This window comes from Pelodiscus sinensis, chromosome 1 (assembly GCF_049634645.1).
Source record: "Pelodiscus sinensis isolate JC-2024 chromosome 1, ASM4963464v1, whole genome shotgun sequence".
In the NCBI taxonomy this organism is placed as follows: domain Eukaryota; kingdom Metazoa; phylum Chordata; order Testudines; family Trionychidae; genus Pelodiscus; species Pelodiscus sinensis.
Genome location: NC_134711.1, coordinates 229,164,301 through 229,180,409, shown reverse-complemented (window position 1 = coordinate 229,180,409; position 16,109 = coordinate 229,164,301). Strand labels below are relative to the sequence as shown.

At 45.3% G+C, this 16,109-nt stretch overlaps 2 protein-coding genes across 9 annotated transcripts in view; one reads left to right on the top strand and one right to left on the bottom strand.

The window, feature by feature from the left end:
• Positions 1-2,575: 2,575 nt before the first annotated feature.
• C1H2orf15 (chromosome 1 C2orf15 homolog) lies at positions 2,576-4,209 on the bottom strand. Its single transcript, XM_075920566.1, has one exon. It carries the CDS (start codon positions 3,155-3,157, stop codon positions 2,873-2,875), a length of 285 nt encoding a protein of 94 aa, XP_075776681.1. The 5' UTR covers positions 3,158-4,209; the 3' UTR covers positions 2,576-2,872.
• Positions 4,210-8,585: 4,376 nt separating this feature from the next.
• The window catches only part of TSGA10 (testis specific 10), a 93,740-nt gene continuing 86,216 nt past the window's right edge, over positions 8,586-16,109 (top strand). The window contains exons 1-2 of one of the 8 annotated variants that reach the window (XM_025178620.2): positions 8,586-8,859; positions 14,630-14,743. In XM_025178620.2, coding sequence (XP_025034405.2) covers positions 8,809-8,859; positions 14,630-14,743 — 165 coding nt within the window. In that variant the 5' untranslated portion in view covers positions 8,586-8,808. Of the gene's footprint in view, positions 8,860-9,098; positions 9,154-9,206; positions 9,442-9,531; positions 9,764-14,629; positions 14,744-16,109 lie in introns of those variants that run through there. The other 7 variants (XM_075916692.1, XM_075916708.1, XM_075916689.1 and 4 more) reach the window with 7 other exon arrangements.

Here is a 16,109-nt window from a genome sequence, read left to right as displayed (position 1 = left end):
GCTATTATTTTGCTTTAATTTACTCCTAAATGTCTTCTAAGAGCCCAGTAAGCAGTGGGTAAGTGGTGGCAATATTGCTATACAATATTGACCTCCCGTGGTTCAGCAAATTCTCTGGTTCGGCAACGGTCAGGTCCCAAAGGTGCCGGACTAGAAAGGATCAACCTGTAGCAAACTGTCTTTGCTTTGTAGCTTGGGTTTCCCAGGATTTCAAACACAGCCTAGAAATCCCTTTAGCCTGGGTCTATCACTTCCCCAGTTCAGGCTTTGTTCCTTAGGTGTCCCAGGTATGTTGTTGTAGGGAGAATGAGGAAAAATGATGTCATTTCCCTCTTTTGTATCTTCTTCCCACTTGCTGGAAAGGTTCTTTGTTGTGACCTGAGTCAAACAATTCCCATTGTGTAGTACTGTCTGAGATGTTTCTATTGTACCCAGTTTCTGGGGTAATCCTTGTGCTTGTGTGCATTTCTTCGACAAGCCATTTACATTGGCCTTTTTACTGTTGTACATGAAAAGCTGCTTGTGGATGTTTTCAGCCTCACATGTTTCAGTAACACATACATAGCCAAACTTCATAACTTCACATATGATAGCATATTCAATTCACGGAGATACTAATGTCTAGCAGATCAAGACTTTTAGAATAATACCTCACAAGGTGTACTTTGTGCCAAACATATCCTAATTATACAACAGTGTTCAACAAAATAAGGGAGTGCCAGAATGTCACAAGGTCTATATGTCCAATAGGTCAAAAGAACAAAATAGGAAAGGAAGTCTTTTTGACTGGGTATTTTATTTTGGTTCAGAATGTATCAAGATATATGCAAACTCTTCTCCATCAACAGAAGCCACTGAAGCAATTAACATTTTGGCAGGGGCATGAGGAGCGGTGCACCTCCTGAGGGCTACAATGGGTCACCTATATTCATCTGAGAGCTGATATATGATCCTATATGGGAGTCACCTGTGCTGAAGAAAAGAAGGATTTCTGTCCTTTGAAGGAAAGACATGCCAGGGTGTACCTCGCTGGTCTGGCACCTTCGGGACCTGACTGGTTCCAAATGAGGGCTACATCTACACAGCTTCCCTCTTCTGCAAAAACCTATGCAAATGAAGTGCGGATTAGCATATTACCACACTTAATTTGCATAATTAATTAGGAGCTGTTTTTGCACAAAAAGGCACCATCTACACAGCACCTTTTTGCACAAAACCCCCCTCTTGTGCAAGAGCAGTTCTTCCTGAAAAAATGAGGAAGAACGGCTCTTGCGCAAAAGGGGGGTTTTGCGCAAAAAGGTGCTGTGTAGACGGCACCTTTTTGTGCAAATACCTCTTGCACAAAAATGGCTCCTAATTAATTATGCAAATGAAGTACATCAATATGTAAGCCGTGCTTCATTTGCATAGGCTTTTGAGGAAGAGGGAAGCTGTGTAGACATAGCCAAGGATTTGCTGGACCAGGAAAGGTCCCTCCCTTCATGGCCATGCTACCATCAATGCTAGGGTTCCAGACTGCCCCCACTGCTGCCTCAGCCCCACTGCTGTTAGGGCCAGAGCTCCACAGCTGGGGCACAACTCCGCAGCTTCCTGGCTCTGCAGCTGGGGCTGGAGTTCTGCAGCCAAGGTGGAGGGATGGAGGCTGGAGGTCCACAGCCCGGCTAGAGCTCCCTGGATGCTGCTGGGGCTGGAGTGCCCCGGCCACTGGAGCCAGAATGTGGTGGAACTCCAGGGACACAGCCAGAGCTCCCTGGTTGCTGCTGGGGTCAGAGCTATCTGGCTGGGGCTGAAAGTCCACAGCCATGGCCAAGCTAGAGCTCCATGACCATTGGGGTCAGGGAGCTCCAGTGGGGTCAGAACTCCACACACACTCTCCACACACACATCCTCCACACACATCTTACGGCACTCCTGCCCCGCTGCCAGAGATCTCTCTTCCTGGGCTCTGTGGTCCAAGAACATCCATGGTCCATGCTGGACCATGGATGTTGCTGGACCAAGGAGTCCCAGTTAAGGGAGATACAACCTGTACCTCCCTGTAATAGAGTCCTCACAGGGCCAAGTGGTTCAGTAGGTAGTGCAGCCAATATCACCTCGCAGTGGGGAGTCCTGTCAGTCCAGTTCCTCACTTGAGCTGTCCGTGCCTTCTTCTTATCATGGAGGGACAAGGGGACACAAGATTGGAATGCGGTTTATTCCCCTCTTGCAGTTGGTAGAAGATCCCAGGCCCTTTGACTCCACTGAGCTCCCACAGGACTCTATGAGGATCAAAAGTGCCCTCAAAGATATCCTCCCTGGGTAACTTCTTACTTTCTGTCTCTTCCCATGGCTCCAAATCCAGTATAAGATAACAAAAGAAAAATGAAAGATAACAAAACTTTCTGTCCCTGTTGGTCTCAGCATGCAGCCCAGTTCCTCACAGGAATGCTTTTTCAACACCTTTGTCCAGGAGCTCTTAGGGCAGGTCTGTCATTCTCCCCACCCTCCTCCTTCTGAGCTTGGTAGTTTCCTGTAAACTACTTCTTCAGTTGAAAGATGCTCTACAGGTGGAGGGGTGGGGCTATTTAGATACAAATTGTTATTTGACCACTTTGGGACCAGTGTGTTTTTGTATACCCCATCACACTTCCATGAAGAATATTCTTTAAGACATTTGATCTGAGGTAGATGGGAAGAGTGAACATTCAACAATAATAACATTTACTCCAAAGATTGCCAAAATATAGGTTGTAATGCCAAAAGCACATTAGATAGGGTTATTTGACTCAACTATTAAACATTTTTTGGCTTTTATTTGGTAGATTAAATAGAATATTTTATGCCATATCCAATTGTTCAGGCTGGATCAAGTCCTGAATTATACCATCAAACTTTATTCCACATCAGTCATTTCTAACCCATCATTTTCTTTAACGTAAGTCACAGAGTGCAATGCATTACTAGAATAAGAATCTGTGTGAGTTTCTTCATTACTTCTAATGCTGTTTTCTGTCTCTTCAAACTTATTTTTTTCAGTATTTTGGAATAAGGCAGTCCTGGTTCCTAACTGGATTCCCTGAGTGTTTTGCAGTAAATAATCCTCTGTAGTATTCCCCATTTTTGGATCATTCTGTAGGACTAATATTGGAGTATTGGATTTACTGAAGCAGAAGCCCATGGTGCAATTTCAAGGCAAATCAGAGGAACATATACGGAGGCATCTTGAAGGTCAAAAAACAGGGTTAGCCAGGATGCTTTGCTTCAACTTGATTGTTATAAACATCCTATGCAGAATATTAGAAAAATATTTGAAAAAGATAAAGTATTAGGAAAAAATAGAATGAGTACAGGAACTCAGTTAACACAAATTAAAACAAAGGGGAAAAAATCTGCTTCTCAGCTGATATTAATGTCATGTTATTGGAAATAGGATAAGCATAAGAGTCCTGATGTACATTAAGTAGGAATTAACAGCTACATCTTGTTTACAATAAAAATTGTCATTATCTAAACCATGGGTTCCCAAACTGGGGGGTATGAAGAAATTCCAGGGGCGGGTGCGAGGTGACCCAGCCATATCCCTCTCACCCGTCAATCCCACCCCAAGTTTTGCTGCTATTTTTTTGGGAGTGGAGGTGTGAGGGTTTCTCAAAAATCAAAAAGGGGGGCATGATGCCAAAAAGTTTGGGAACCACTGATCTAAACTAAGGGCATATAGTATATTGATTTAGTTAAACTGTGGTAAACCCTTGCATGGACTTCTTAAATTGATGTAAACCTGTCTGATATCAATTTAGTTACATCAGTAAGGAATCATAGCAGGTTTGACTCACTATGTGTCACCTCCTTCTGGCCTGTCCTGGGAATTATCTTTCACCATCCAGAAATGTCCTCTTCTGGTTGGTGTTTCTCCTGCTGTTACCTGTCCCTTCACAATCTCGTCCCTCCCAGACAGCACTGCCCCTTCTCCTGGGTACTGTCCTGTGACAGCAGCCATATTCAGGAGTCCTCCCCTCCTAGGGAACTCAGTTACCCTTATGCCCATCACTTTCTTCAGTGACCCATTGCCATTCTTCATCTAGCCCCTTTCATCAGGACCAAACTGGTCGGAACTGGCAACTCACAATCAGCAACAGGGACGGACCTGCTTCCTATTCCTTTCTGGCTGTCCCTCTGCAGCCCTAGTACTTTCTTAGACCCATGTCTTTCAGCCTGGGAGTTAGGCCAGAACTTCTTTGGCTCCCCCTGGTGTTTCTCAGCACTGCTGTGCCCAAGGAACCTTTCCTTCAGTCCTTTTATTTCCAAAGTTGGAGCGAGATGAGCATGTCTATCTACACTAGGAAATTATTTTGAAATAACTAAATTTGAAATAATAACTCAAGAAATAACAGAATTGAAATAGTATGTCCCCACTACAGGGAGCCTCAAAATTAGTCCAAGGCAGACTATTGTGGATGCCCTACATTGACTAAGAGCCCCAGGAAGCACCGGGGAGTAATTACTTTGAATTTCTCTGGGGAGTAGTTATTTCGAAATAGCAGCAGCGGAGCGTCCACACTAAGGCTGTGTCCAGACTCCATGCCTCCGTCGACGGAGGCATGTAGATTAGCCAGCTCGGAAGAGGGAAATGAAGCCGCGATTAAAATAATCGCGGCTTCATTTAAATTTAAATGGCTGCCCCGATCTGCCGATCAGCTGTTTGTCGGCAGATCGGGAGAGTCTGGACGCGATGCCCCGACAAAGAAGCCTTTCTTCATCGACACAGGTAAACCTGGTTTCACGAGGCTTACCTGTGTCGATGAAGAAAGGCTTCTTTGTCGGGGCATCGCGTCCAGACTCTCCCGATCTGCCGACAAACAGCTGATCGGCAGATCGGGGCAGCCATTTAAATTTAAATGAAGCCGCGATTATTTTAATCGCGGCTTCATTTCCCTCTTCCGAGCTGGCTAATCTACATGCCTCCGTCGACGGAGGCATGGAGTCTGGACACAGCCTAACGCTATTTCAAACTAACTGTTTCAAAATAAACATTCCCCATGGAAAGCAGGAGCACAGATTTTGAAATAACCAATCCGTTATTTCAAAATAACGGGCTGAGTAGTGTGGACACTCTGCTTATTATTTCAAAATAAGGGGGTTATTTCAAAATAACTCCCTAGTGCAGGCCAGGGCAGAGTGAGCTCCCTCAGGCCAGCTGTCTTTTTATACAGGCCAGCAGAGCTCTCATTGCTGCCTCAAGCATCCCCCTCATTGGATGTTCAACCCCTTGTTCACCAGTGTGGTTGACCACCCCATTATAGGGATCAATTTAAGGATTGGGCCTTATTTATTAGCCCCCCAGGATAGTGTCCCATATCCTTTCTGCTTTGAAAGGAGCACCAACATATCTATATGCCAATAGACATATTAATATTAAGAATACCTTCTTCACTAAGTGCTCTGAGAAATTTACAATCTTCTTAATTTGGAAAGTCACTAATATATATTAGTATTAGTATTCCCGTACTGTTTTCGATCTAAGGGCCTCACTCTTTTTTGACCTCCTATGTAAAAGAGTACCCTTTCAATCTCTCCTACCACTAATGTTATCTGTTTATCTGTGTAAGTTTTTATCTATCTATATTTAAATAAAAAATATTATTTTTCTTTATGCTGCTTTTCCTGGTCAGGGTCATAGTGGCTGAATAGAGAGTAGGGAGGTCCTTATCTCGTTTTCCTCCCTAACAGGTTCCAGCTCTTCCCAGAGGGTATGTCTACACTACCCGCCTAGTTCGCACTAGGGTGGTTAATGTAGTCATACGGAGTTGCAAATGAAGCCCGGGATTTGAATTTCCCGGGCTTCATTTGCATGATCCCGGCCGGCGCCATTTTTAAATGCAGGCTAGTTCGGACTGTGTGCCGCGCGACTACATGCGGCACAAACTAGCTAGTTCGGATTAGTCTTCCTAATCTGAACTAGCTGTACACCTCATTCCACGAGGCATACAGCTAGTTCGGATTAGGAAGCCTAATCCGAACTAGCTAGTTTGTGCCGCGTGTAGTCGCGCGGCACGCAGTCCGAACTAGCCTGCATTTAAAAATGGCGCCGGCCGGGATCATGCAAATGAAGCCCGGGAAATTCAAATCCCGGGCTTCATTTGCAACTCCGTATGACTACATTAACCAACCTAGTGCGAACTAGGGTGGTAGTGTAGACATACCCAGAGAGATTCCCCAGAATTCTCAGGCTAGAAATATTATCCCTCCAGTATGTCATGGGTTAGCCTTGAGGCCTCTGCCCAATGGGATGTGACTAGTAGAGTTCCAACGGAAGCCTCCTAGATGGCATCCTTATCAGGTGCCCAAACCACATCAACTAGCTTCTCTCAGTCTGAAGGAATAGCAGCTCTACTCCTAGGGCCTCCCAAATAACTGCGCTCCTCACTCTATCTTGGATAGTAAGTCCAGCCACCCTGCAAAGAACCTCATTTCTGTCACTTGTACCCACAATTGGCGAGGGGGTGTAGGGTGTGTGTATGTATATACAAGATGTAAGGTGGGTATTCCACAATATGAAAATAATATTTACATAAAATAATATACTTATAAAAAGCTTTCAGTGTCCTAACACAACTAATACAACCAAAAAACAAACCAACCCCAACATCTTTAAAATAATAATATAACCTACAAAAAAAACCCTCTTCATCAATCTGGGAAGCATGCCCTCAAGTCCTTTCCAAACAGTCTCTCCAATAAATGTATTCTGCAGACCATCTACAAAAGTTGCCAAATTGGGGCTATTTTGGACCAATGTGGGGAGCAAACTCCTATCAAATAGTATCTATGAATTCCTTCTGCAATTATAAAGTGCACACAGTATTTCTCTCTCTCTTGTCATCATTTAGTAGGAACTGGACTTTGTATGAAGTTCTCTCTCTCTTTTAATGCAGTCTTCATACAGGAAGGTGAGGTCAAAGCCATCACTATGTTCCATCTCCTCTGTAAACAAAAGCATCTCTGCCTAACTGATGCTCTATCTACACTCATTTCTATCCTCCTGCTTCCTAATCCTCACAGATCACAGCTAATCACACCATCTCTGTCTTTCCTATCTTTCAAAAGTGCTGCTGTCACCTCTTCTCCTTCGGAAAACACTCTTCTGTATAGTGTCCAGTCTCCATTTCCTCACATTTTGGTTGGTGCACAGAAAATGCATTCTTTATTAGCACTGTTCCTTTAAGAGATACTCATTTTAGTTGGATTTCACTTAAGAGAAAAAAAAATCAAAAGTTCAAGAATAAAGCACAGATAAAAGATATTTCCCCTACAAATGAATTTTTCATAGTGAAGAATTTCACGGAAGGATATGAAATCATGTCCTGTAATTTCATTTCTATTTTGGAGACTAGATATTGTGTTAGATAATACAGATTTTCTTATCCTATACTTTCTGCTGCGACAGAGATAAAAAGCAATTTATTGATGCTAACCTGTCAGAGATGAAAACAAAGAGAGGAAGAGTGTTCCTGATACTGCCTGGAGGATTCTTGAGGTATAGTTGCTCAGGCTTCGCCCATGCTTTGTGGGTGGAGTTGTTTTTCAAAGATGCTGCTAGCTCCTAATCCCCAGGGGGGAATTGTCTCTGTCTAAATACAGGTATGTGTTTATACAGATGCTCGGTGGTGGCTAGCGGCAAACAGTTTGCCATGCAGAATGTCCTGGATACAAACTCCCTGTGCTAAAACCTGTTGGAGGAAGAGATGGTGCAAGTCTTTCCCATTCTCCATCAGCTCAGCTCTTGTAATCTTCAAAGAAGTTTGTCAGGAATGCCACCTTCACACTTTTTCTGGACAATGGCAGGCGTTAATGGTGCAAGAGGTCCCGGGGAATGACAAATCTTCTTGTCCCTTAACACCTCTGATGGTAGGGGGCAGGGCTCCACAGCATTGAGAGCCTGGGACTCATTTCCAGTTTGTCTTATGTTCCTAAAAGCTCATGCCTCAGAGTTTCAGCTGGCCACCTGCAGGATCTGGAAGAGATTTTTCTCCCAGTGTACTTGGGGTCATAAACTCATAAAATACTAGAACTGGAAGAGACCTTGAGAAGTCATCCAGTCCAATCCTCTGCCCTCACAGCAGGACCAAGCACCATCTAGACCAGTGTTTCTGAAAGTGTACCATGGAAACACTTTAATTGGCCTTTCCGGTTTATGTACAGGTGCTACAGCCACGGAGCCTCGCAGCTCCCATTGTTTCCTTTTCAGCCAAGGGGAGCCGCGGGAAGTGGTGTGAGAACCACTGACCTAGCCTCATGTATCCTGTATTCCATCAGCGATCAATGTCAGATGCACTGGCCACTGCCCTCTTACCACTGACCCTTTTACCTGCTCTTGCTCCACAGGCACGTTTCAATTCCTTCAGGCTGTGAGCGTTGAGCATAGGCTGTTCTGATGAACCAGCTCTTGCTTTGATAACTATTTTCAGTATCGCTCCTCCACAAGTGCAGCGGTGAGTCCCATGCACCAGGTGAGATAAATGCCAAGAGAGGGAGCTTAGTTGCGGGGGCAGGGAGGGACTATCAGAGCCACGGTCTCATCTCCAGGTGGGCATCAAAAGCATCTCTTGATTTTGTAAACTTCTGGCGGTTATTTCGGGGAGGGCGGGGGAGAGCTGACTCTCAAATGACCGACATAACAGTATCCAGCTCTCCCCCGCCCCTAGGCTCGGCACATTCAAGTCAATCGCAGCAGGCGGCTCTCAGGGCATTAAGGAATTGCCTTTGAAACCAAAAGCGCGTCTCATCTTCAGCCGCGCGGGCGCTGGCCAGAGCGCAGAGCGAAGGGGATTCATGCTGCGGTGGAAACTCCCTGGGCAGCTCCCCGCAGCCCCGAGACCGCAGGTGCAATTGTGCGTGGGGCTCTGAGGCTGGGGTTCTGCCCCCCCCCGCCCCATCCCGTGCATTACCGGGGCCGCAGCGAGCTCCCTGGCTCTGCAAAGGGGGGCTATACATAGCCATTGGCGCCCGGCTCTGCAGCGACGCTGCCCGCACGAGAGGCTGAAGGGCACGGGGCTAGCGCGCGCCTCACAACCCGCTGTGTGCGCGAGCGACGGTTGGGGGGGATGGAGCGCGCGGCTTAGAACGGGGCGGGGGCCGGGAGAGGAGCGCAGGGCAGCGAGGGGGTTAATGCAGCAGGTAACAGCAGAGGCGCAGGGGGTGGGGGGAGCCGGTGGCTCCGAGGGGCGGCTGGTCGCAGCCCGGGGCAGGTGGGGGAGCTCTCTGAGCAGTTGCCCCCCCCCCCCGGCCCGGGTGGCTGCGGGGCTCTCTGATTGGGCTGCCGGGCGGGAGCGGGAGAGGCGGGCGGCGAGGCGGGTAAGTGCGAGGGGGCGGCGGAGTCCGGCCAGAGCCGGGGGAGCCGCCGCCGCCATGAGCGCCAGAAAGTCCCCGGGGCGCAGGAGGAGGAAAGCGGCGCGTGCCCCACAGGTACAGACCCCCCCTCCCCGGATGGGGGGGGGAGCCGGGGACCCGCCCTGCGCTGCGCGGGGGTGGGGGGAGGCGCCGCCTGCGCTGGGAAGACCCCCCCTCGCCCCTCCCCCACCTGCCCTCTCCTGTAAGACCCGGCGCGGGGCGGGTTCCCAGAGCGCGCGGGGAGGGGGCAACAGCCTTTGCTCCCGCGCCGCCTGGGGAAGCGAGGCGCGGGGTAGCCCCGCAATCACCATGGTGACGGCTTGACTCTAGGCAGGGGGCATGGAGAGACGTTGGGCTTTGAGTGCCCGTAGCGTCCTGTGTGGCTAGACAACGATGGGTAAGCGCCTTGTCTTTACTGTACGGCCTCTTCTATGCAGACAGTGGAGTTCGCTTTAACACCCCCCCCCCCCCACCAAGCCATGGCCAAATCTGCACGGGGTTTGCAGAAATTTCAGAATATAGTAGCACGGGCACGAGAGCTGCTTGCTCACCGTAACAGTGATCAGGATGGAGAAAAGTTATTTTATTTACTGGTTAATCTCTGTCCCCCTCCAGTCACCCACAGCGGCTCAGGCAAAGAGAATCCCGAAAGGTTATTGCAGCAAGACCTTCTGGTCTAGTTACTTTCTCAAGACAGTGGATAGATAGAATGTTTCCCGCAATGAATAAGTTAGGAAGTTTCAGTAAGGGACTATGAAAGCATCACTTATGTTTTGTCGTGCCCCTCCCCCCCCAATAGATCTGATCTAGAAGTTTAGAAAGAAATAGCTAAAAGCAAATTTATCCAGGCTTTGTTAGATACTTTTAACATGTGAAAGGCTAGTTTTGCTTTTTTCATGGCTGGATCCAGTGATTTCTAATTTTTTTATAGCAGCAGACTCTAACCCTTATACAGTATTTTACATCTAATATCTTTCATTGCAATTTGTGATAAATACTATTTATTTTTACATTCAGTAACTGATTTTTATTTTTATGTGCTCATTACTAGGCAATCAGGGTGCATGTGTATTGTCTGTGATATAAAGTGTATCATTACATTTTCTTCCAAAGCATGACCACTTTTTTTAACTGAACCAATTTACCCCATTCATTTTTATAGCGCAATCCTGTTTCTTTGAAATTACCGTATTTTCCGGCGTATAAGACGACTTTTGATGTTAAAAAACATCCCCCCAAAATCGGGGGTCGTCTTATACGCCGGGTATGCGGCTTTGCAAAGCCGCGGAGGGGCTCCGGCGGCGGGGCAGCTCAGGCGCGCCTGGGATGCCCCGCCGCCGGCTTCCCCCGAGGCTTTGCAAAGCCGCGGAGGGGCTCCGGCGGCGGGGCAGCCCAGGCGCGCCGGGGCTGTCCCGCTGCCGGGGCATCCTCAGAGGCTTTGCTCCCGGTGTCCCTGGTCTGCTGGAGACGGTCCCCAGCAGACCAGAGGCACCAGGGGCAAAGCCGAAGCGGCGGCGGGGTGCCGCGCTTCTGAGGCTTTGCTCTGGCAAAGCCTCAGAGGCGCGGGACCCCGCCGCTGTTGCGGCTTTGCTCCCGGTGCCTCTGGTCTGCTGGGGACCGTCTCCAGCAGACCAGGGACACCGGGAGCAAAGGAGGTGGAGGGGCGCTGGGGTATAAGACGAAACCCTATCTTTTAACTAAAAAATTAGGGGATCGTCTTATACGCCCAGTCGCCTTATACGCCGGAAAATACGGTACTGGGGAAATTCAAATTTAATTGGAGTAGACTCAAACTCTTAGGCTATGTCTAAACTATGATCCTCCTCAGCAGGAGGAACTGCAAATGGAGCACTCATTTGCATATATCACACTCTCGTTTGCATTTCCTCCTCGGATTCCTTTTGTGCAGGCGGTTTTTGTGCAAAAAGCACTGTGTAGATGGCTCCTTTTTGCGCAGAAAAACCCTTTTGAGCAAGATCCTTATGCCTCCCGCTGACATAGATGTAGCCTTAATTACTAGCATTTGTCTTATTTTTTAGTTTGTTTAAAATGCTGAATACATGTGGTCAGTTTTGCCATTTTTTATTACAAAAACGTTTCTAATAATTTGACTCTGTAGAGCTGGTTCTCTACTAAATTTGTCGTCCTATAAAATTATAATAATCTACCCACTACTGCCTCAAAGAGTTTGTTGTATGTTTTGAGATCCTTGGGCTTATTACTAATGATTCATTACTAATAATCTTGTTTATTGTGGTGATGCCATAAAGCCAACGAGGCCTCACAGTGATAGCCTCTGCCCTGAAGAGTTTACAGTCTAATGGACAAGATAGTTTTGATTTTTCAGGACTAGATGTAGTGGTTATTTCAGTACTATTCCAGTTGGTAGGTGGAGCTGCACAAATAGACTTTTGGGCTTTTAGGGCACAACTACACTGCAGTCAATTGTATAGCTGAAGTAGAAATAGCTTAATTTGGTCTTTGGCACAGCAGGAAGTCAAAGGAAAAACGTTCTTCTTTCAATTTTGACTTCTCATACTCCTCATGAAATGGGTGTTACAGGAGTCCGAGTAAGAAGTCCTCCATCCCAAAATTATTTTGAAATAACGGCTTGCTGTGTATATGTGCACTTTGTTACTCTGAAATAACATCAGGGTATGTGTACACTAGCCACCCTAGTTCGAACTAGGGTGGCTAATGTAGTCATTCGAACTTGCAAATGAAGCCCGGGATTTAAATATCCTGGGCTTCATTTGCATGTTCCCAGACACCACCATTTTTAAATGCCCAGTAATTTGAACTACCTGCCCGCGGCTACACGCAGCACGGGCTAGGTAGTTCGAATTAAAGCTCCTAATTCGAACTACTGTTACTCCTCCTGCAATGAGGAGTATTATTTAAATCCCGGGCTCAGATATTTAAATCCCAGGCTTCATTTGAAAGTTCGAATGACATCATTAGCCTCCCTAGTTCGAACTAGAGTGGCTAGTGTAGACATACCCTCAGTTATTCCAAAAGAACACTGCTGTATAGATGTACTCCAACTTTCTGCAGTTTTGACTAGACTTTCTCCATCCCATTCTGTTTGCTCTAAACCTCTTTTTCTCACAGTGCATTCAGTTTCCTCTTCTTCCCTGCCCCATCACTTTCACCTCCATACCCTTTTCTTTGCATTCACTTTATCCCCTCAGAAGGAACACCCCTTAAAAACAACTGTAAAATTAACATAGTATGACGTCTTCTGCCATCACATTGTTCACTTTGCTTGCTTGTTATACTCTTTTATTCTGGGGTGTCTCTAGCTGGCTTCTCTCTATTTCTTTTTTCTATAATTTTTGACACAACTGATAGGTGCATTGCACTTCATTTGTGTAGGAGGCCCCAATCCTGCAAATACATTGAAAGTTACGTGCTTGTGGAAGAGTTTGCAAGGTCAGGGCATATATTTGGTATGCAACAACATTAATTCATGCACATAACTGGAGTTTTAGCTCAGTAATTTATCTTTTGGATTTACAACAGGAATTTGTTTCACTCCTGTGAATAATCAGTGGGTATTCTGTAAGGTTCTATTTTGGATCCACTGCTTTGTTTTTCCTTCATTCTGATGCTTTACGTATCATTTATATATGAACTGTAACTTTATTCATTTATATATGAACTGTAACTTTATTTTGTTTTAGGACAGCAACAGGCTGCTTTTATTTCTTATTATGAACAAAATATAAGTGTTAACAATACTTTTTTTTGCTTCCAAGCAGTATTCTTTTGTTTTCTGCATTACGGATCCAGCACCTACAGAAGTCAATGGAAATACTCCAGGGCTACGTCTAGAGTGGCATGATTTTCCACAAATGCTTTTAACGGAAAGTTTTCCATTAAAAGCATTTTTGGAACAGAGCGTCTAGATTGGCACAGATGCTTTTCCACAAAAGCGTCCGTGCCAATCTAGACGCACTTTTCTGCAAAAAAGCCCCGATCGCCATTTTTGCGATCGGGGCTTTTTTGCGGAAAACAAATCTGAGCTGTCTACACTGGCCCTTTTGCGCAAAAGGACTTTTGCCCGAATGGGAGCAGCATAGTATTTCTGCAAAAACACTGACAATCTTACATGAGATAGTCAGTGCTTTTGCGGAAATTCAAGTGGCCAGTGTAGACAGCTGGCAAGTTTTTCCAGAAAAGCGGCTGATTTTCTGGAAAAACTGGCCAGTTTAGACAGAGCCCAGTTGATTTCACTAGTTTTGGATTAAGTCCTAATTCCCAGTTTTATAAATTGTGGTTTAATTTATGTTTTATATGTTAGTCAATAATTAAAATGTGTGGATTTTAATATTTGTAATATTTTGTGTTTGTTACTAAATTGATGTAGTTGTATGACTCCGTTATTTCTTAGCTTGACTATTGTAATGGCTTTCTTGTCCAACTTTCCACTTTTTCCTTTTGGTATTCAGGCTGTTCAGAAGTTTGAAACTAGTTTCCAATATATTCTTTTATTACTGCTTTATTCAGGTTATACCTAAATCTACATGTTTTGTTAGTCTATAAAGTGTTACCACACCATTTGTTTTTTAAGTTTATCCTATACAGACTAACTTGGCTATCCCCTGAAGCAACTGGTAGAATTAGGTTAAATGTAAGGATTTTTGTTTTTGTCTTTTGTTTGTGGTTTTTTTTTGTATATTTACACACAGTCATTTATAGAATCCTGTTTACTCTCAGCTTCAGATTTGAGTCTTATTGTTTCCCAAGTGAAAATATTAGGCCTTTGTAGTGTGAGGCCCTTATGATATACATTTTCTCTTGAAATGTTTTTTATATTTGCTTTTATGTTTGCTATTTTGTTATCCTTGTAAAAGATGGTGGCTATTAATTGATGCCAAAGAAATGGAAAATCTGTATGCTTTAGAGTTAAATCACCCTCCCTAGTCAGTGGAGCTAGAGACTAGTGACAAAATCTAGGTTGCGTGCGTGGGGTTGTAGAACAATTCTACTACACGATCAGACTAAACTAAACCCTTTTGTTTGTTTTTAAAAATGAAATGGACAAAACTTTTAGCTTCTCTGGTGCATCCTCTTAGATCATGAACAATGTTAGTTCAGGAGTTCTTACAGTGTGTGGTGTTAAGTACCTTAAGGGGAAGTGATATGACATATCTACCAGGTAATGTCTTCTCCCATTTTCAAAGGTCACAGTTCATAATTGATGCCTAAATACCATTCCACAGATGGATTTTTTTATACTATTTTCCATTCCCCCCAAAAGGTAACAACAAGAGAAAATCATAGAAGGGATCCAGCATCTGACAGTGAGAAACCTTTTAAATTGGAGGAAAAGGCTAAGAACAAAGACAAAGTCATCCATAAACTGTATTTAAAGGTTGTTTTATTTTCTTCTTTTTGCTTTGGTGGCAGTTTGTAAGAAAAGGAATTCTGATAATTTTATATAATGGAATAACTCGGCACTAACATTAGTTATTTAAATCAGTGTCACAATCTGTAGAGCTGGCAAGATTTTTCTTACTGAAGAGAGTTACTGAATCAAATCAATCTAGTAAGCTTATCAGATAGTCAACTAGTGATGCAACTAGTTGCTTCCCCCTCTTGCTGCCCCTATCAGAGAGATAGGAAGCAAGGGAGGGGAGCAGGAGCCGGTGTTGGGGAGAACCAGCTTTAAAGCTGGTTCCCCCCAGCACTGTCTACGGGGAGGACAGGGACAGAAGGTAGAGGCACAGTAGGAAACGGTGCAGGGACTGAAGCAGTCTCTACTCACGCTGGTTCTGCTGTGATCCTGTCTGAAATATTTGAGAGCCCCACTAGGGCTCGTGTACATTTCAAAGGCTCAGGTGCTGCAGGGAATGCAGGGCCAGTCCCCTGCTGACCCCGTGCTCCCTGCTGGGCTTCTGCTTTTGAAGTGTAGAAAGAGCCAGGCAGGGCTATTGCTACAGTTCAAAGTCAGAGGTGCCCTTATCGCTTAATCAAATAGGTTAATCAAATGACCTGTATAGCATGCTTCTGGGCCTGTTTATTTAGCCAGGTTTTGGAGACAGAGAGGATGATATAGGTTGCGTGCGGGGGTAATGGAAATTTTTTTTACTGTGGTTGGTTAGTTCAAGTTTGAAGGTGTTGAGAAGCTGCTGGTTTCATCTTTGTTGTTTTTGTCATTTTTTATGTTGTTTATGCTATAACTATAAAGACATGTAAACAAATAATGTATTCCCTCCAACCAAGTGTGCAGATTTTGACCTCGCTGACATTACTTTGGTTTTGTCTGAAGACTCAGCAACTTCACCTTTATCCATTCTACTTCTTAACTGTGTTAGGTTAATCATTCCAGTGGACGAGCTGGATCAGTTGTGGGGGAAATGTGAAGCTGATTCTCTTCAGTTGCAACTCATATTTCCTTGCTAACTCTGTTAATATTGTATATGAGTTGAACAATAGGGGCGACAAAATTAGCCCTGGCAGTATCCCAAATGACAAGGATGTTGATATTTCTTAAAATAAGAACAGGACAGCCTGGAGCTCACCTGAACTGCCCTCCCTCTCCTACCTGTTGTACGAAGCTTGTAAGAGTTGCCCTCCCCATGCTGCCAAGGGCTAGCGTAGACCTAAGCTCTACACCACCCAGAGCTGGGGCTGACCTGCTGAGCTCTCCACTAGGACTGTGGCTAGCCTCCTGACCCTTGGAGGGTCAGCTCTGAAGGCACCAACAGCAAGTTTCTCCACACCCTTGCTGATGGGCA